The sequence below is a fragment of the Gymnodraco acuticeps genome, unplaced genomic scaffold (assembly GCF_902827175.1).
Source record: "Gymnodraco acuticeps unplaced genomic scaffold, fGymAcu1.1, whole genome shotgun sequence".
In the NCBI taxonomy this organism is placed as follows: Eukaryota; Metazoa; Chordata; class Actinopteri; order Perciformes; family Bathydraconidae; genus Gymnodraco; species Gymnodraco acuticeps.
This window is the reverse complement of record NW_022992205.1, coordinates 1,747,087-1,767,592: the sequence shown is the minus strand read 5'-3', so window position 1 is coordinate 1,767,592 and position 20,506 is coordinate 1,747,087. Positions and strand designations below refer to the sequence as shown.

At 41.3% G+C, this 20,506-nt stretch overlaps 1 protein-coding gene across 4 annotated transcripts in view; it reads left to right on the top strand.

Annotated features, from left to right (window-relative positions):
- Positions 1-17,783, top strand: part of ephb2b (eph receptor B2b) — a 139,299-nt gene extending 121,516 nt beyond the window's left edge. Inside the window, exons 9-16 of one of the 4 annotated variants that reach the window (XM_034205653.1) lie at positions 348-412; positions 1,954-2,067; positions 2,608-2,852; positions 7,471-7,686; positions 7,972-8,121; positions 9,900-10,093; positions 10,935-11,090; positions 13,097-17,783. In XM_034205653.1, the coding sequence (XP_034061544.1) occupies positions 348-412; positions 1,954-2,067; positions 2,608-2,852; positions 7,471-7,686; positions 7,972-8,121; positions 9,900-10,093; positions 10,935-11,090; positions 13,097-13,205 (1,249 nt within the window). In that variant the 3' untranslated portion in view covers positions 13,206-17,783. Of the gene's footprint in view, positions 1-347; positions 413-1,944; positions 2,068-2,604; positions 2,853-7,470; positions 7,687-7,971; positions 8,122-9,899; positions 10,094-10,934; positions 11,091-13,096 lie in introns of all 4 variants that reach the window. The other 3 variants (XM_034205652.1, XM_034205651.1, XM_034205650.1) reach the window with 3 other exon arrangements.
- Positions 17,784-20,506: the final 2,723 nt, after the last annotated feature.

Genomic DNA, 20,506 nt, shown 5'->3' with positions numbered 1-20,506 from the left:
ATTAATGCATGTTTATGGGGTTTTTCTAACATTTCGGTCACCTTTTGAAGGCTGTATAAAAAACCAATGCTGATATTTTCCGTATAAATCTATGACATGGACCAATAATTGGAACGAATCTGCCCAGAAGAGGTGGAGGAAATCGAATAAATATTCGTGTAGTGTAGCTGGTAGCTGGCAGCTGTTTCCACTGTAGCAAACAAACAAATGCCTCCCTGGCTCTGCCTGTGATCTCTGTCAGTGTATCTTTAGTGCAGGTACACCTGGGGGTGTTTGATCTGTGTTCCTGCCCCTCCCTGCTCTCTCTTTTGAACCGGAGCTAGAGTTCTTTGTCTTTCCCCCAGGAGGCGTGGCTTTGAACGAGGTGATTCAGAATACACGGACAAACTGCAGCACTACACCAGTGGCCACAGTGAGTAAACCCCCATCAGCACCGCACACACCTGTCTCCATGACTACCAACTCACACAGTCATCACCATGGCTGTCATTCAGCCCCTCCGCTGCCTCACACACCTGTCTCCATGGCTACCACCTTGCATGCTGGTGTCCTTGGCTACGGCCCAACCACGGCACAGCTTCATTTGCCCCCCCCTCCTTGCGAGTAATCCTGCCTGTTGTTTGACTCCGCTCGCTCGGAGCCCGGATTTAACCACATCAAAAAACAAGTTTCAAGTGTGTGTTCTGTGGATCATCACGTTTCATAACCAAATCCATTTTGGTGGAAATAGGTCAGTCTTCACTCACGTTAACCCCATTAGCATGCTAATGCCAAATGCGTCATTTTCCATTGTTGGGAACATTCTAAAGACTGTGTGAATGAATGGGATATCTCAATGATTTCCTGGGTTCATACGGTACAGTAGCAGAGAGCTTAAATGACAGTATTACAGAAATAAATCTGGAAGAGAAGTCATTTCCTCTTGACTTTTTCTAAGATATTAAAGCTAATCCATCGTTCTTCTGCATGTTTAAAAAAACGCAGATCTCTTTAATTCCTCAAGTTTATGACCCCATTTTAATTTGTGTATTTGATTGTGTAATTATCTCCCTGCTTCTTCCTGTTTATGCTAATTCCACTCTAAAGGTAACACAATATAATCCGATCACTCTGTGCCAAGAAGTCCAGTCTGTGCTTCAGAGAAATGTGGGCCAGTATGACATTTTACAGCTATTAACAGAAGCCAATGTGAGCCTCCTGTCCTCTCACCAGTCAACAGTTCATGCCCCTGTTTTTTGTTGTCTTTGCCATTAAAGGAGGGTGGTCTGTTGAACACTGCTTCAGCTTGGGAAGAGATTGTGAGGTTTTAGTGATGGGGGTTTTTTCTGGTCAGATCCTCACCATCTGTTCATCTCTGCAGCACTTTTTTTCAGCTTAGTGTGCCAGGGTTTTAGGCGGTGTGCATGTTCTTCTAGCTCTCCACCAGCCAATGCATGAATTCAGCATCCATTCAAATAGCCTCAGGCCTGATGTGGAGGTGAGAGCTGAATAATCGGATTTAAAACTCAGGCCACTTAAGTCCCTGCACACTTAAAGGCCACCTTAAGCCAATTTACCTGGCATCAGGGCTTAAGAGGGACAATTTATTTCTTGGAGCAGAGCTGAGAGGTGCTGATATAGGGCCCCGGTTTTTCGCCTGAGTGTTAATGGCACTATGACTCACAGGAGATGAGGATGCCTTATCACAGCAAAGAAGACGGGCAGTAACTTGTCCTTGCTGACTGAATTGCTATACAAAGTAGTAGTACGAGACACTAGTCTTAACCACCATTTGTAACTACACCACCTCCTCCATCTCTTAACCTTCATCACCCTAATGCCTTCCAGGAAATGTAATGAGTGAATGCAAGAGGAATTGTTAATGTGCCTGGATACATATGACTGTAAAAGTAGTCTAAGGATGACCAGAAACCAAATATTATAGAGGCTCTTTCTTTTTCCAAGTGACTCCAGGAATGAAGATATATATTGATCCGTTTACATATGAGGACCCCAACGAGGCTGTGAGGGAGTTTGCCAAGGAGATTGATATATCCTGTGTGAAGATTGAACAAGTCATCGGAGCAGGTAATGGAAAGATCTGACTGAAACGTGAATGGAATATCACACTTTCAATATTCAATATGTTGGAAAATGTATTGATTGCTGTTTTCTAACTTACACCCTTATTAAACTCATTTACACCCACATTACTTAGTTATTACACCCATGATAAACCATTATTACACCCTTATATACCTATGTTACACTGTTATTAGACCAAAATTAAACTCATGTAGCAGCACCATATTACACCCCTACTACACTGTCAACACACCCATATTACACATGTATACACCCATGTTACACTATTATTACACCTATACAGTATAACACTGTTATTAGACCCATATTACACCCATGTAACACCATTAATACCCATAGTACACCTTAAAATACACATGCAGTTATTACATACATTTTACACATGAGCAACACCTATCAAATACATATATCCCATAGGAAACAGAAACAATTTAAGGGATAAAATAACTTGATTTCTAAATAAGATCACCCTGAGTTTAATAGAACCATTGCTTTTTTTCTCATGCTATTTCTTCACAGGAGAGTTTGGAGAGGTTTGCAGCGGTAACTTGAAGCTCCCGGGTAAAAGAGAGATGTTTGTAGCCATAAAAACTCTGAAGACTGGCTACACTGAAAAGCAGAGGCGAGACTTCCTGAGCGAGGCCAGCATCATGGGCCAGTTCGACCATCCAAACATCATCCACCTGGAGGGCGTGGTCACCAAGAGCAGTCCTGTCATGATCATCACTGAGTTCATGGAGAACGGCTCTCTGGACTCCTTCCTCAGAGTAAGCAACTACTATTTTTGATTGTTTGTGTTGTCTTCATGTGTGTCACCAAGCAACAGCATCTGGTGCTGAAGTATGAAGCTAACACGTACAATTGCTAATTCTTAAATGGCCTCTTAAGGATGTTTCCAAAAGCCCATGTGAAATTGGCCAACTTCACAGCAGATATCAATTGTTTACAGCATGGGAGTTATGGCTAATTTTCCCTTTATTACAACCCTCAACCATTGAAATGATTTAAGGCAAGGCTATCTCACCAGTTTTGAATTAGCCAAGAGTTGGGAGAAGTTTGCATTGCTAAGATTGTGATGGGTGGAGCAACCCACATTCAGCTTTACAATGGTTCTTCAGAAATCAATGGGTGAACTACATTCATGTTTTTACACGGTCTGTCTCACCTAAGATATACAATTTGTATTTAAAAAACGTTAGTAATTAAAGGCCTGTGGTCTATACAATATAAATCAAAATGTGATTATGCCAGGAATAAACCTAAATTGATTCGTCTTATAGAAAATATCTGATAATGTAAGTTAGTGAAGTTGCTTTTTCCTGCCAGGTCAGACAGGAAACAGAGCAATTCCAGTCACATTTATTAAAATATCACACTTGTATTTATTATATGTATATTTGACATCAATAATATTGGATCTATACTGATGTAAGTTACATTTGCATATTTGGTAATAATGTATAAAGCTGACAATGTTTTTATATTAAACTGTTCCTAATGCTGCTACTATTGACAGCTCGGAACTGTAGCTGCATAAGCTAACATTAGCATTAGCATCACTGACTGACAAGATGAGCTGCTTCGCTGCTTTGAATCCGAGAGGTCTCGATTCAGAGCTTTTATTTTGATATGCTTCTAAAATTGAAGTGCTTGACTTTTTTTTAAACCCTGCTTGTCAGTGTCTGTTAACTTTGACAACTGCCAAGCTTCCTGTCAGAAATGTACAAGACAGCATGCAAAGTGCGTGTTGTGATGTTTTGTTGTTCCTCACAGCATTGACATTAATCAACAAACTGCTCACATTTAATTGCCATTATAGTCAGTGAAATGAATAATTTTCAATTCAAGCTACACATTTGCAAAGACATTGTTTATAATGTTATACTTGAATGAAATGTACTCTTTCAATTGTGATGTAAAAAAAATAGTGCTTTCGTTTGATAGATATCTGATAGATAAGGATTCATCTTCATGATGCACAAACACTGACACACACACTCTTGTATGTACACACATATTTGTTTAGAATTTGACACGGTTTATACACTCATGCTCAGTAACGCCACTTCAAATACTTGCTAACATTCACAAAATACGGTCAATCATAAGTTCCTCAGAGGTTTTGTCGGTTCCAATAATCTACACTATTTACTCTTACAGATGATCTGCTTATGGCTAGTATTGATGTTTTATATTCCATATTTTCTCTGACAATCAATACCATTATCCACATAATAACAGGGTCTTGAGAGTGCATGGCTTTTGACTCTGTTTGATGTTTACCTATTTTTTTATGGAATTCATTGCACTCTTAGTCCTCTACTTACTATTCAGCGCTATCTGGATGCGTAAAAAATACTGCACACTTGTGTTTCCTTGACTTCCTGACAACAATTATGCAGAGCTCACAGGCTCAAGGGATTTTTTTCATAATCTAACCAGAGAAAGATACTGCACAGAACCGGCCATGCTCCCTCATTTACTACCTGCATACATCATTTAAATACTTTGCAAGAGTTAAAATGAGATGTCAGATTAAAAAGATGGCAATGAGATGAGATGCCACACAGACTTTCACTATCTGTCTTTGGAACTCAGTGAAATAAAAACGTAAGCTTTCAAAAAGCTCCCTTCTCAATTTTGACAAAAGCAGAATAGGACCTCCCTCAGATTTATAGAATTTAGTTTTATACTTTGAATGGTTTAATGGGAACTGTCAATTTAATGTAACACTGAGAGTATGCCAGCGTTTTGCCACAATGCCAGATTATAATTAATACGAGCCATTGCCTTTCCTGAAGTAAAACGTGTGGTACACCATATTCTTTAAGGAGCCCTATTATGCAAATGTTCATGTTTATATTTATATGTTGTGCCTCTGCATGTCTCCATGCTTTAATGTTCAAAAAGTCTTTATTTTTCTCACACTGCCTGTGCTGCAGCACCTCTTTTCACCCTCTGTCTGAAACCAGAGCCCAGTCTGCTCTGATTTGACCAGATCAGTTGTGATTGGTCAACCACTTAGACATGTATAGCCAATCATGTCAAATGTATTGAAGTGCTAATCAATAGAAGTGCGAGTATTACGTAGTGATGTCATTATGTTGCGGAAGTAAACAAAGGAGTCAATTTGAAATGTTTCAGGCAGGGGGGGGGGGGGGTGGGGGGGGGGGGGGGAGTGTGTGGGAGAGAAACTTTGGGATGTTAGCCTTTGCACACCATTTACATGCAGACCTGTATAACACACTACAGTAACGGGAAACACCCCATGAAAGCATAGTAGGGCCCCTGTAACTGCAGTACAAAAGCAATATGCCATCAATAGTTGTTCTACATATGTGTAGTATATTGTGAATTAGGCAGGCAATTATTAAGAACCATTTATTTCATGTAAATTAAAGAACTAAACAGCATTATGAAATTGCCTGAAAACTATATCTTGTTGGGGAATTTTCTAGTGTTTAATACCCTCCCTGGAAGTGAGTTTAAGCTCTCTGCTGCAAGCCGACATCAAACACTTCCTTAAGAAGAAGACTGCGAGCTCCTGTCAGCACGCTGGTGAGACTGAGGCTATATTTGCATTCTGCCTCCCGACCTCGGAGGCACAAAGCATCAGCTCTTTTTGGAATTTGATCTCGCGGTGAAGGGTGTTTGTGTCCATGTAGATGTTTGCTAAACATATTTGACAGCGCATTGTATTGAAAACAACAGGGAACTTCTGTGTCTCCTGACAGTGGCAGTTCATGACAACAATTGCTGACAGTGTCAAAGCCTCTGAACACGGTTTCTTGTCTCCTTTGAGGTGACTGGTGTAAAATGGTTACTGAAGTCTGTGCTGAGCTGCCTGCTGAAGGATTGTCACCTCCTGCAGAAAAACACCTGCAGGGTAGAGAGACAAAGATAATAGATCAATCAGGGATGGACCGGTGCCTGGAACCGACTATAAGCTATAAAAGAACAAATGCCTATGTTTGATACAAAACATGAATTTAATAGAAATCCACACAGTTAAAATTCTTCCACTTAACTCGACCTCACAGACTCTGGAGGAATCCTGCCAATTAAAGTTTATGCAAGCACAGCAAACAGATTTAGTTGCAATGTTTATTTGTGAGAAAGGCTCCATGAATAATGCATTTTGCTTAATTGCCATGGTGCACGAGGAAGAGCAGCTTGACGTGAGGAGAGGCATCCGCCAGGCTAATGAGCAGCACTGTTTGAATGAGAAATAGGCTAGTGGAGCGGTCATGCAGCAGTTAACATGGCGGCGCCCGGGGCACTGCTCTCCCTGCCCTTCCAACTCCCTCTCTTGGCCTTTCCGTCAGTTCACGCACTCCTCCGACTCCCAGGCTCCATTCTCTGGAATCCCCGGTTTTCCGGGCGTCGTGGTGGGTGGTGGGGCGAGTGCAGGTGTGCACAGTTGGAGGCACAGCTGCACCAGAGCTCCAGACGCTCCCCATGCATGGGGTAAAGCCCCTCACCAAACCGAGGAGGGGAACAGCTGTAGACAGCCAGCCAGACCCCGGCTTAGCCCTGCAGAGGCCAGCCCAGACCTGGCCCTCAGTGTCCTGCAGGGCCTCTTCGCAGAAACTAATACCATAAGTAACTTTTCTACATTAGCCACATCCGGGTTGGGTTACAAGGAGACATGTCACAATAAAATGATTATAATTTCTCTAAAATGTGTGAATTGGGAATCAATTTTGCACATTATTTTTGAATAGAGGGTGCATAAATTAGTTCTTAAAGTAAAATTCAGTTAAACAAACACATATCTCTAAGCGGTCGACAAATCACAACAGAGCTGATCAGCTAACCAATCAGAGCAGACTGGGCTCTGGTTTCAGACAGAGGGTGAAAAGAGGTGCTGCAGCACAGGCAGTGTGAGCCAAATAAAGAGCTTTTTGAACATTAAAGCATGGAAACATGTCACAATAGAGACACCAAATACAAACCTGTAAATTAGCATATGTCCTCTTGAGATGATTGCATTATTCAACATTTCATTTGATTTAGGCCACTTACAGTAAGTGCAGACAAAACATATGGGTTTTCAGTCTGTGATGAAAGATTTGTAGACTTTCTGCTGTCCTAATATCAAATGGGAGCTCTTTCCACCATCAATTTGTAATGGCATAATCTTTTGTTTGCACAAAAATGAGACAACTCAGATATACCGTATATACAGATAATGGACAAAGCCTGTCTGTGTTGCACTCTGTCCTCTGGCACCAACACTAATGCAGCACACCAACAAGTCCTCTATGTTTGTGTGTCTTTAAATGAAATAACAAAATGTAATTGTTTGTACATGTTCTCAGGCTACCCAGAATATATAGTATTGTTTTTAAAGGTATTGTAACAGAAATGGTCTTCTTTTTTCAGCAAAACGATGGGCAGTTCACTGTGATCCAGCTCGTTGGTATGCTGCGTGGCATCGCCTCAGGCATGAAGTACTTGGCCGACATGAACTATGTGCACCGCGACCTCGCTGCCCGGAACATCCTGGTCAACAGCAACCTGGTGTGCAAGGTGTCGGACTTCGGTCTCTCACGCTTCCTGGAGGACGATAATTCCGACCCCACCTACACTAGTGCTCTGGTAAGAAGTGAAGTAATATGAACATTCCTAATGAGAATATCATTCATCAGGTACATGATAGTGCCATTCCTAACAACATGCCCTCACCTGTTCTTCCAGTATTTTATGTACCATGCTTTACTCCCAGGGGTTTTGTTATACCAACCTCCCAGTTAGGGTTACAGTCAGCATTGTTCAAGTGAACCGGTGTCTCTCTCCGGAGCCAGGACACTGTGGCGGTCGGGTTTCGGTCTCGCTTTTCTCTCTCGCTTCCCCTCGCTGAGGTTGTGCTCTTTGTGTTCGCAGGGAGGGAAGATTCCTATCCGATGGACGGCACCCGAAGCTATCCAGTACAGAAAGTTCACCAACGCTAGTGATGTGTGGAGCTACGGGATCGTCATGTGGGAAGTCATGTCCTACGGAGAGAGGCCTTACTGGGACATGACCAATCAAGATGTATGTATTTTTCTTAAATTGCTGTTGATTCTTGAGTCAAATCCCCCCTTAAACATTTTTTAAAACAAAGCCTCACTAGTCACTACACACATATATCATCTTCTTCCTGACTTTCATTACAGCCCCAGAATCCTCAGGGATACATTTTGTCATTGTATCGTCTTTCCCACAGCTTAAACAGCAGCTTTCACTCATGGGTTTTATATGAAAATCCCCCCACACTCACCACAGAGACATAATCAGATCATTTGAAATGCAAGGCAGCGCTCAATGGACAATTTCTGCTCTTGACTGGAGCCTCCATTTTCCTATCTCCCTCTGGGTAGTGGAGGGGGGAAGCAAATTATGGCGCGAGAGATAATGAAAATAGTTTCAAATTGAAAGTGAGAACACAAATGTGCTAAGAGGGACTGAGGACCTCGACGGTTATCTTATTAGCAGCTCCAGACAGTGTTTCTGCTCCATCGGGGTCCCCGTTTGGAGGTCTCATGAATGAGATTAATCTGAGGCTGAATGGAGCTCCTTTAATGGAACTGGTAATGAGCAGGGGATCGTGCGTCCTCGGCGCAAGTGTCCTCTGGGTTATTGCACTCTGTTAACAGAGCAGCACCTCTGCACGCACCTGGACCGCCAACATCACCGGCCCCCGCCAGACAAGTCCTTAATGTAGGCTTTGCAGAGAGAGTGAGCACTAAATACTTTGTAAAGGCCACAGATGAGGTCACAGCTGGCAGAAATGTGTAGTAGTTGGAATAAGGTTTATGTTCCTAATGACCCGACTGGTGTTTAACAAGTCTTCACATTGAGAACTAATGCAGTGATTTGTGCACAAATATATATCTTAATATGTGTTAAAGTAATAGCTAACAGTTTTGACTGTTAGGCAGTGAGACAAAGTAATGACTACAGCAGTTGTTTTCACCACATGGTGAAAGGCACAGATTACATTATTATATGTTCACAGAAGAAAGGGCATCAGCGCATGTATTTATTCCTGATTAGCCTGTTGTTAACTTTACATAAAGAGGCCCTATTATGCTTTTTGGAGTTGTCCCTTTCCTGTAGTGTGTTATATAGGTTTGCGTGCATTTAAATGGTCTGCAAAGGGTCAAATCCCAAAGTTTCCTCCAGAGGGAGTTTCATCTTTAAATTTGGGGTACTGTAAACACATACGTAGTTTGAGGAATGTATTTACTGTACTTTTGTATTGTATGCTACTTAACAGCTTACTATACTATACTTACCACAGGTACTATTTTTACTGCTTTAAAAGTATCAACTTAAGGCCCTATGTTAAGTACAGTTCTAATTTAATCAAATAGTAATATTTCATATTCCACAGAAAAAGTAAAGCTCAGAGAAAAGTCTGATCATTTCAGAACCTTTTTTTCTAAATACCATGACACCTCAATTTATCTTCTTACCATTTTGGAGCAAATAACAGTAACTGTTTATAATGCAGTTAAAACTGGCTCCACCTTAACCTGCTACAACAACAACATTTTATTTACCCATTGATTCATACCTATAAACCATCAAATCATTTCTTATGAATTACACATTCAATCAAAGGGCATTGTTTTCATCATTAAGTACTTTTGATACCAATATGAATGCAGCAGGACATTTACTTGTGATGCAGAACTGTATTAGAACTCATACTGTAGAAAAGAACATTAGTACTTCTTCCACTAGGACAGAAACAGTAGTTTCCTCTCCATCGATCTCCTCTGTAGAGCCTCATAGCAACCCTTAGAGATCTCTGTCTCCCCCTGCAGGTCATCAACGCCATAGAGCAGGACTACCGGCTGCCCCCCCCCATGGACTGCCCCAGCGCGCTGCACCAGCTCATGTTGGACTGCTGGCAGAAGGACCGCAACAACCGGCCCAAGTTCAGTCAGATCGTCAACAACCTGGACAAGATGATCCGCAATCCCAACACGCTGAAGGCCATGACCCCGTTATCTTCAGGGTGAGAAGACCACATTTGTTTTACTCGTGTTTGCACTATCTCTCAGTATTACTCATAGTCAAAACACATGGTGGGGATGAGTGTTAAACGTATGCTCTTCTCCTTTTCCCCGGCTCTGTCTTCACTCTCCGTGCGGGATCTGCATGTGTGTTGTATCTCGTCTCTGCGGGAATCCCACTAGACGGGTCTCTGGTTTTAGCATTATTTCCCATTAATGTGGATAACATCTTGAGGAATATAATGCATCTAATCTTCTTTTAATGTAAAGGCTTTCCAAACAGGAAATTCATGCTCCTGCTGAAGTGCCATCCGTGGACTTATTTTCCAAAACACAGTGGCTCTTGTTTCTCCTGGCGCCGAGCGGTTATGTAAATTAAAGCTTTCGGTTTGATCGATCAAATCCTCCCCACGAAACACTTCAGGCGAAACCTGAATTGAAGCAGTCCTGCAATTTTCAAAACAAAACATTTTGTAGCGTTTCTGCTCTGGGTGTTAGTTTCCTTTGAGGGTTTCCTGATTTCCATTATCCCTGTCTGTACTTTCATTTGTGGTGGCGTGCAGCACCGAGGGCCAGATTTTTCCGCAGACACTGAGGGGATATATTGGCTCCTCGAAGCCTATCACTTCATTTGGAAAATAGGCTTTATGAGGAATCCGTTTGGAAAATATTGGTTCATGGATAAGGCCACTGGGAATTTATTGAGTTCTGTCTAGTCTTTTGAACATCTAATCTAATAATTCACGTTTGAATCACAGGCAGGTGGTCTCGGGTGTCTATGATTTTGGACCTGCCATTTTGTATTACTATTAATCTTAACGGCCTGCATGTGTCCCCCCTCAGTGTTCATCTCCCCCTCTTGGACCGCAGCATCCCCGACTTCTCCAGCTTCAGCACCGTGGACGAGTGGCTGGATGCCATTAAGATGGGCCAGTACAAAGACAATTTCGCCGGCGCTGACTTTTCTACGTTTGATGTGGTGTCCCAGATGACCATGGAGTAAGTGCTGAAAATTCCTGCAGTTCTGGGTCTGATAAGCAGAAGGAAAGAGGCCAGTTTGCTGAATCTCGTATACCCCCAATAGTTTAATTACCACCAGACTCTTCCTCTGGCCCGTTATAAAACACGCTAGCTACTCTGTATGTAATTAGCAGATCGTAATTCTGCAGTTACAAGGCTGAACAGTGGGTACAATAGCTTGAAGGCATAACAGTGCCCTTTTATTCTCTGCCATGTGTTTAGCAGGTCTCTCTTTGACCTTAGTTTCACAATTAAGAGGAACCATGATAATGTGGGGTTAGTTAGCGAAAAATATTTGGAGTAAAACACACAAGCAGGGTTGGGAGGGTTACTATAAAAATATATTCCGTGACAATGACCAGTTACCTGTAAAAAAGAAGCAATCAGTAACCTAATCTGAGCATCAAAATGTAGAAGTAATGTAACCTGATTACTTTCTGTTACAGTACCTCAAAATTAAATGCAATCCAAGATAAAGAAAATATAATAAGATCCTTAAGTGTTTTATATAGGACAACAGAAGTCTGTCTAAAATCTGAGCTAACAGAAAATGCTAAATGTTTTGTTTAATACATACAGGTAAGCTTACGCACTATTTGATGAATATACAGTATAGGTTCACTAACAGAATTTAAAAAAGAATATCCATAGAAAGTTAAAACATGAAAGCAAATTCAGGCAGTAAGTGTATGGATTCACACTTAAAGTATTAGACAACAGAACAGTACAGTACTTTTTTACTAACATTATAATCCTGCGTGTAATCCCTGGTAAAAAAAGTGTGTCATTTTAAGGGAATACAGTTACCTTTTTATCGGTTTATTGATTACGTAATCCTGTTACATGTATTTTGTACTCCCCAAGCCTGCAAACAAGACCTTATTATGTGAGAAGGCCTCCTGCAGAGAGCCTGATCAAAATAATTTCCTGTCTGTAACAGTATCACGAGGCAAAGATTAAACCACACACATGTTAAGCTTCAACTCTTTGAACCAAACAGATTGTAATGTATAATCCAATGAATTTGATTTCTGTGGATATTCAGAGTAAGAGGAATTTCATTGTGTAATGGATAAGAAACTATTGGCACATTATTTTGTCTCGAGCTTATGCCCTTTCCTTGATATAATGCAACATTTTCTTCTTACTTCTGTAGTTTTACAAGGGCCCTATTATGCTTTTGGGGGGTTTCCCTCCCCTGTAGTGTGTTATATAGGTTGTTGTGCATGTAAATGGTCTGCAGAGGCTAAAATCCCAAAGTTCCCTCCAGTGGGGGTTTCTCTCCCTCTTTGTTAACTGCCATTAAATAAGGACATCACTATGTAACATTCACGCTTTTATCAACTAGCGCTCAAACACATTTGACATGATTGGCTAAGGGGCGGGACATCTCTGAGCAGTTGACCAATCACAGCAGAGCCGGCCAGCTAACCAATCAGAGCAGACTGGGCTCTAGTTTCAGACAGAGGGTGAAAAGAGGTGCTGCAGCACAGGCAGTATGAGAAAAATAAAGACCTTTTGAAACATTAAAGCACAGTAGAGGCACAAAACACAATTTGATTCTGAAAATGAGCATAAATTGTCCTCTTTAAATATCATAACCTCTAGGGTGAACATTATGTCTGCATTGAGTCAATGATATGTTGTGATCTTGCGATTCTCAGCATTTGTTTTGGTGGTATGAGATCACCCGGGTGTACCGCATATAGACAATTACACTAAACTGGAATCCAAACGTTTTTCTACGATTATATAAGCTCTCCGCCCTCGAAGATGGATGAACATGCAGCTGTTTCATGCCTCTTACTTTACTGTCATCTTAGTTTTCATATGTTTTTTCACCAGCTGTTCCCCGCTGGCCTTTGTCATCCATCCATATGTCGTATTGTTAGATGATGTTGTCGTTTCGAAGCTATATGCTAAGCAGATCTGCCTGACTGTTAATAGTCTGTGGTCACATAATCCTGACATCTGTCTCCTTGCAGGGACATCCTGGGAGTCGGGGTGACGTTAGCGGGCCATCAAAAGAAGATCCTCAACAGCGTCCAGATGATGCGGGCACAGATGAACCAGATCCAGTCGGTGGAGGTTTGACCCTCCCGAGCGGAACCGAGGGGGGAGAACAAAAGGCGGTTGGGATGCAGGGCTCTGGGTGTGGAGGATGGAGTGGATGGTTTTTTCGCGTTACAGTGTGTCTGGACTTCCCACCAGGCTACCATTCATCCCCCCCCGCCCGGTTCCCCTCTCCACTTCCCTCTCTCCTCCTCTTATCCCCTCACCCTGACTCTCCCTCCATCCTGGGATCAGCTGTTGAAACAAAAGTCCCAGTGATGAGGCACCAGAGGAGAGCCAACCCCATCTCTGGAGTCAGAAACATGGGAGGTTAGACGTGACCAGCAACAACAAAAAATTCAATCAATCTTCCACCAATTTTCATTTGATGTTTTTTTTTCTTTTGGTTTTGTTTGTTCTGATGATTTTGTAAAGAATTTTTAAAGGAAAAAAAAGAAAAATAATGAGAAAAGGCAAGGAGTTTATCTAAATTTATAGATGATATAAGCTTGTACACTAGACGGACTGAGTAGGAAAGCTACCCTTTAAAAGGGCGAGAAAACAAGGGAGAGTTGAGGAGACGAGGCCATCCTCTGCAAGGTGACAATATTGTCTTTTTTGCATCTTTTTAATTTTGGGACATCATGAGGACATCAGAGTTTTCTGTGGCCTTCAGAAAGGAAGAGGAGACTGAAGAGCCCAACGTGCACTCCCAACTGTTTCCCCAGGAGAGAACATGCATTTTTAAAAACCATCAAATGGACAACATTTGGCAAAGACTGATGTCAAAAACACATTCATTCAGACTGACAATTCACACAGTGAAAAAGAAAAAAAGGTTTCTCATTGCAATTATTTTCTATATTGTGTGAAATGTTGTGATGAAGAACTCCGCCTCACCATGCTTCCTCTCACTATAGACAAAAGTGTTTTTCTTTCTTTCACAGTGAACTATTCACAGCCTGCCAAATAGAACTCTTCCCTTTTTTTTGCACCCTGTACGATGATCCTGTATTGTACATATCAGATGCACTTGACCTGCCATAACTCGGAGACTCAGAAACAATAATCAGCAGAAGAAATGATCGAGAGGAGGATTTCAGTTGTCACCATCCTTTTCTTTCCTTATTTTGTGAAAAAAAAATAGCTTGTGGAGAGAAAACAAAACCGCACGTCCTACGCAGAATCACACAAAATAAAACAGGTTCTACTGTTTACATCAGAGGCCACATACAATACAGGATGTGCTGTTATAGCATCCTCCTTCATCCCCAGTGCCGTCTGTGCATCCGTGCACACACACACACACACACCACGTGCACAACGAAGCAGAGGCTCCCCAAGCGGCAGGACTCGTGTTTGATAGCATGCTGAGTGAGTGGTTAATTTCACAGTGCTTTGATTTGCTGCAATTACTAAAAACTCTGTTTGGTAAGAGCTTGAGTTTGAAACACTTTACAGAGTATAACGTGGCTACATTATTTTCAGTGTTTCTTCTTCTTCCAGTTTTCCTTTTTTGAAAAACATTTTTAAAGTATTAAAGTTGTGATACCACACACGGTTATTTTACACTCACACATAGTCATGGATAGATTTTAAAATCAGGCGTTTGTTGAATTAAATGCAACGTGTTATATTTTTGCAATTTCTGTATGGATATTATTGAATTGTTATTATTACTTTTTTTTATGCACTGAGTCTATTGTTTGACTCCAACAAACACTCTGGATCTTCCATCGATGCTTTTAGACTTTTTCATTTTGAAACATGTTGGTGCACAAATCCATGTAGATAAACAGCCCTGTGAATGGTATTGATTTGATTTTAAAGACAGTATATGCATTTATTGTTGGGCCTCCTGTGAGCTGTCAATCATCGTCTGCGTTGTCCGGGTGACCAGGGTTATGCGAGAGATGAGAGTCCGTAGCAATGCGAGGATTCCCCGGGGAAGTGAATCAGACAGTACACAGCCAGTAAATGATATCAGAGATCCAACGGGGACCTGACAGCCAGACACGGACCTCCAGCTGTGAGCCATCGGTCAGATGTGTCCGGCCACAGCGGGGAGGCCGCACCCCGATCACAGCCGCTCTCTCCAGGCACCGATTCTCCCCCCTTGATCACATGCAGGCCTGCCGGGGCCACCTGTCTGCCGCTCCCACTGATCTCCAACCAGCAGTTGTCTGGTTTCGTCTCTGCGACTTTATAAGCATCAACAGGCGAACAGCGGAGACACTCATCAGTGGGGCAGTTGTGTCTTGTCCTGTCCTGATGCTGCATGACAAAGAAAGGCTTGACAATGCTTCCACACTGAGAAAACTAGAACGTTTCAGCTAGCTTATACAGTTGTGTGAAATATGTTGACATAATACATTTCATTAAAGTCAACGGTTCAGTTTTTTTCATTGCTTGTTCGCTCAAACCAAATCCTCACACTTGAGTTGTTGTGGCAGCTTTAGCACCAAAGCTCTGATAAAGAAACCTCAGTCACTGCTATCCTGTCATCTTACACTGAAAAAACGGAATTGTTGATATGTCAACAAATTTCACACAACTGTATTAGGTTAGTTGAAAGCAACAATATTACGTTTTCATAGGTTCAACTTGATAGTGTTTCTTCAACTAACCTCATACAGTCCTGTGAATGCCCCTCCATGTTCTTTTGTTCATCTGCAGTGCGCCACATCATAACAGATATTTCCCTGGAAGCTTGTATAACATATGAAAATGGTAGGAGGACAATCATAAGCTGTTAGTCATAGCTGAGAGGCGAGTGAGAAGTGCCGCTGTGACCTAAATGCCACTGATGCCAGCATGCCGTTTGATTTTTATTTAACCAAGCTTTTTGACCGTCTTGCTTTTCCATTTCCCGGTACTTAACAGCTCATCAGATTGTGAGGCTGAGGCTGCACGTCCTCTCATGGTATGGCAAATATTCAACCGTCAGGAAAAACGTTTATTATTGTCCAAGGAATTAATCTAGACTAGAGTGTACACAAGGCTGGTGAGTTTCTGCTCCAACCCCATTAATGGTTGTTCAGATGCTTGTCCGTGGACGCTGCCAAGACTTTGAGTTATTAATCAAGAAATTATCCTTGAACTCTGTTTCAAGGAACTACCTTAAACTGGATGACTAGACATCAAATAGTGCTGAAGTGCACACTGTCAGTATTTTCTTGGGGATACTTTTCCTTCTGAAGGGTTAGTTTGTTGTTTTCCATTTTTATCTGAAGGAGTTTTAGGAGAGCCTTTTTGATTGAATGTCGAGTGTTTGAGAGCACCGCATTAAGTATTTATGTATCTTCTGATTTCGATGGCACAAAAGAGACGCATTGTTGCAGTTTGGAGCTGAGCAATGAAAGAGGGAACAAGAAATTGACCCACTTATGTCGAGTGTTTAAAGTGGTTCTGACTGTTTTTCCCGCCGCAGACTGGCTGCTTTCTTTACACCAAAGCACAAGCTGTGAAAAAAGGCTGTCCGAGACTATTTCTAATGTATAGAACTGGGTTACTAATTCATCTGGTACAGGTTTCATGGAGGGCATATTTCAAAATGTGATTCGATAGGGTGATTACTGTTTCATCACCTCCTGAAATTAAATTGAATACTGCATTGTGTATTACTGCAAGTATCACATTTAAATCCACTGTAAACCAATTCAACATTTAAAAGGTATGTTGGCCCTTTTAAATCAAGTATTATCTCCTCAGATTAAGTTTTACTGTTGGTTTCAAAGCACTAGAACCTGACACCTACACATGCTTTTAAAAACTTTAAACAGTTTTCCTCTGGTAATTGAAGCAGAGTCAGAGTGGTTGTGACACTCATAATGGTTTCACACAATGTTTGCCTACTGCAACTTTCAGCAAAGCTCTCCTTTTACATCTGTGCAGCAAAGTAAAAGAAAAAAAAACACTCAGTCCTGCCCTCACCGTGTGCCAATTGTTGAAGGACGGAGGAAAAAGCGTTAAGTCTCAGTGTTCCTGTTACATGATAGTGTGCATAAACACGAGCTGTGCCAGGTTGTACCCGCTGGGCTGCGTTTGAACGGCGCCCAAACTACAGCATGGTCAGAGCGCCGGGTCTGCCTCCTGTTGAGGAGGAGGACAGAAAATGGCTCCCGTTCAATGGACGCAGCACGAAGCACGAGAGCGCCCTCTACTGCTGCGGTGGTCAAATGTAGCGTGTTGGACTGACTTCTCCAGATGCAAAGCTCCAGTGTTCAGGACGAACGCCGGCTGCTGTATCTTCCCTTGTTGGACAAACTTTCGTACCACTATACCACCCGTATTCCCCATTCATGACCCTGTGTTCCCCCTCTGTCCCCCTCCCCCCCCCCTGAACACCCCCATCCCACTACCACTCTGGTTGTTGTTGGTGTGTACAGGCAAGGGGTCTCAACGTGTTGCCCGGTCCTCTCAAGCCCACATTGTAGACCAGTGCCGGTTCAGACCACTGTGACTCGTGTGGGAGATCCTGTATTTCTGTATAAATGTATATTGACTGTAACCCTGTGAATGATGTAACAATTTCATTATTTGTAATATTGTCATTGGTTTATTTTCTAAAAATGGAAAGCCCAACTTGACTCTCCTCAATAAAAAATCTGTTATAAAATAGTGACGAGTTATTTGTTTTAAAAATGTGTTACTTATTTTTAAAGCCAAAATGAATGTATTCATGTTTTTTTTGTTTTTACAGTGCCAATTTGGACTTTGTTACCCTCATAGTGTGTTATAGTATCATACAAATTAGCAAAATGGAGCTACATCTAACTAAACAAATAGCTGGTGATTCAAGTGTATTCCTTTTATTTTATTTAATTACCGGAAAATGTAACCTGACTAATAATGATTGGATTATTTTTCAATTGTAGTCGTTCAGTTAAAGTCAATGAAAAGCATGTCAGGCCAAATGCAGTAATTACATATTAAAACGTGTTTGTCAATACTATGGTTTAATACAGCAATATTAATCATACCACAAAATAGAAATGTTGACTTTAAATACATTTATTTTGTCAACAGGTTCCCAATAATTGCATTTAGTTAGTTAAAGGCACAAATATTGAATTAATGTAAGTTAATTCACTTGTATAAAATATGTTAACTTGACAAAGACATATATTTTGAGTAAACTGAAAACAAAAACATTTATATTTCTTAAGTGTTTTTTTTACAGTGTACAACATCTCATTCACTTGTATGGAGAGAAAGGGGCTTTGCACAACTTACATGAACTAAAATCCGCCAATATATGTTATATAAGTAATATAAGTGGACAAGATAGCTAAAATAACACAATCATTTTGTTAGGTAATGTATTTTTCTTATTTTCTAAAATAATGCAAATGACGCTGATCAACCCTAGAAGGCTTAAAATAAAAATGTATTTTACAGAGTTTGAGAGGAAGAATGCAAATCCATCCAAATGCACCTGCTTCAGGACAATTTATTTTCTCACGTTAAATCAACCTGTTCATGTTTTTTTATTTGTCCAAACCTTCAATCTGCATTAATTGCTCTTTAAACTGAATTAATTAACTATCCAGCTCTTTTTCATTGTTTTCAGCAGCTGCAGGCCGGGGTGTGGGTTGGACAGGGTGAGCGGGGTGTGGGTTGGACAGGGTGAGCGGGCTGTCTGCAGTCTATGTTATATTGTTTTTGTCTTTATGTGGACATTTGTTCTCAGCTCACAATACATTTTCTGAAAATGACTTAGAAACTAGCCAACTTCCTGTAAATGAACTCAAATTAAAACATACTCTCTACATTTTGCAGCAAAAAAAACAAGGATTTGAATGAAAGCTACTAGCAATTTAGCTAAACATTTGAGTTACCACTTGGGTGGATAAGTTATTGAATAGTATTAATAAATGTCTAAAAATCAACAAAAGCCTTTTAGCGTACATTGCACATCATTTTGGAATTACCAAAGCACAGTGCAGATATTTGAAGGATTTTAATTAATGCTAGGCCTACTAGCAATTTTGCTTAAAATGAGTTAACACTTGTGTGGATAAGTTATTGAATAGTATAAATAAATGTGTCAAAATCCACAAATCGTCTTAGCTTACATTGCACATCATATTGGAATTACCAAAGCACAGCAGATATTTTTCAGATCAAACTGAAGCCTCTGAGCGGCATCCCTCCTCTCAGTGTATCCCCAGAGCCAGTCTACTGCACATTGTTCTGTGGTTTTATGTCAGAAGTGATTTGAGCAACAGTGCCGCCGTCTCTCCACAGTTCAGTTTCTTGAGTGGAGGTCAGACTCCCTTCACCTTGCTCTGGGATTTTGAAACCTCATTAGCGGCCGACGCGTGAAAGGCTGGAGACCCCGGCCTGACCCGGCGGAGAATGGCGCGTGTGTTAAAAGGTTTACCCCATGAGGCAGGAGAGGAGGGGGTTCAGTAGTTCAGTGGAGGTGGGAGAGGGGGGGAGGACCCCTGCTGGCACGCCAAACCCTTTCTACTTCCAGTCCCGACCACCCGTAAGTCCCCCCACCCTCTTACACCTTGACGACTCGGGGCCCTTGCACGGCCGAGCATGGGAACCAGCAGGGAGAGGCCTGTCATCTGAGCTCTCAGGGTCATAATGTACAACTGGGGGAGGAAGAGAGAGTGTGGGGGAGATCACAGAGTGCTATGTGACTGATTAAATGTCAAACAGTGGCAATATTTGCAGGAAGCGCCCAGCACTAACTGTTGCTGGTCTGATGAGAGGTGTGTGTTGAGCTGCAGGCAGGTAGACAAAGACTCTTTCTGATGGGAGTAATGGTCGAGTAGAGGGTTGTGTGCTCTGCATACGTCCCATGATTCATAGCTACGGCCCTGTGTGTATCTCATTCTGTGTTGGAAAGTAACTGAGTACGTTTACTCACATAATGTACATCAGAATTATTCATTTTGCTGCTACTTTATACTTCCACTGCATTACATTTTGAATGCAAACATTGTGCGTTTTACTCGTCTATTAATTTGTCAAGATTAGTTACTAATTACTTTTCGAGGTTAATATTATATACAAATCAACTTATACTGTACATTATGATGTATTATTTTATAAAATGTACCTTCACCTTTGCCAGCAGATTAGAATGGTGAACACAGCAATAGATCAATAACTGTAACCCTGTGATATAATATAGATCATAAAAAATATGGTCACTTTGGATAAAAAATACTTTTAGATGTGGTGCTACTTTATTATTTTACTCCATTCAGAGGAAAATACTATACTTTTTACTCTACTTCATTTATATAAGTTGTAGATAAAAAAAAAGACACAATAAGCTGATCTGGTATAATGCAGCACTGTGCTCCTCACTTACACAGTATCTC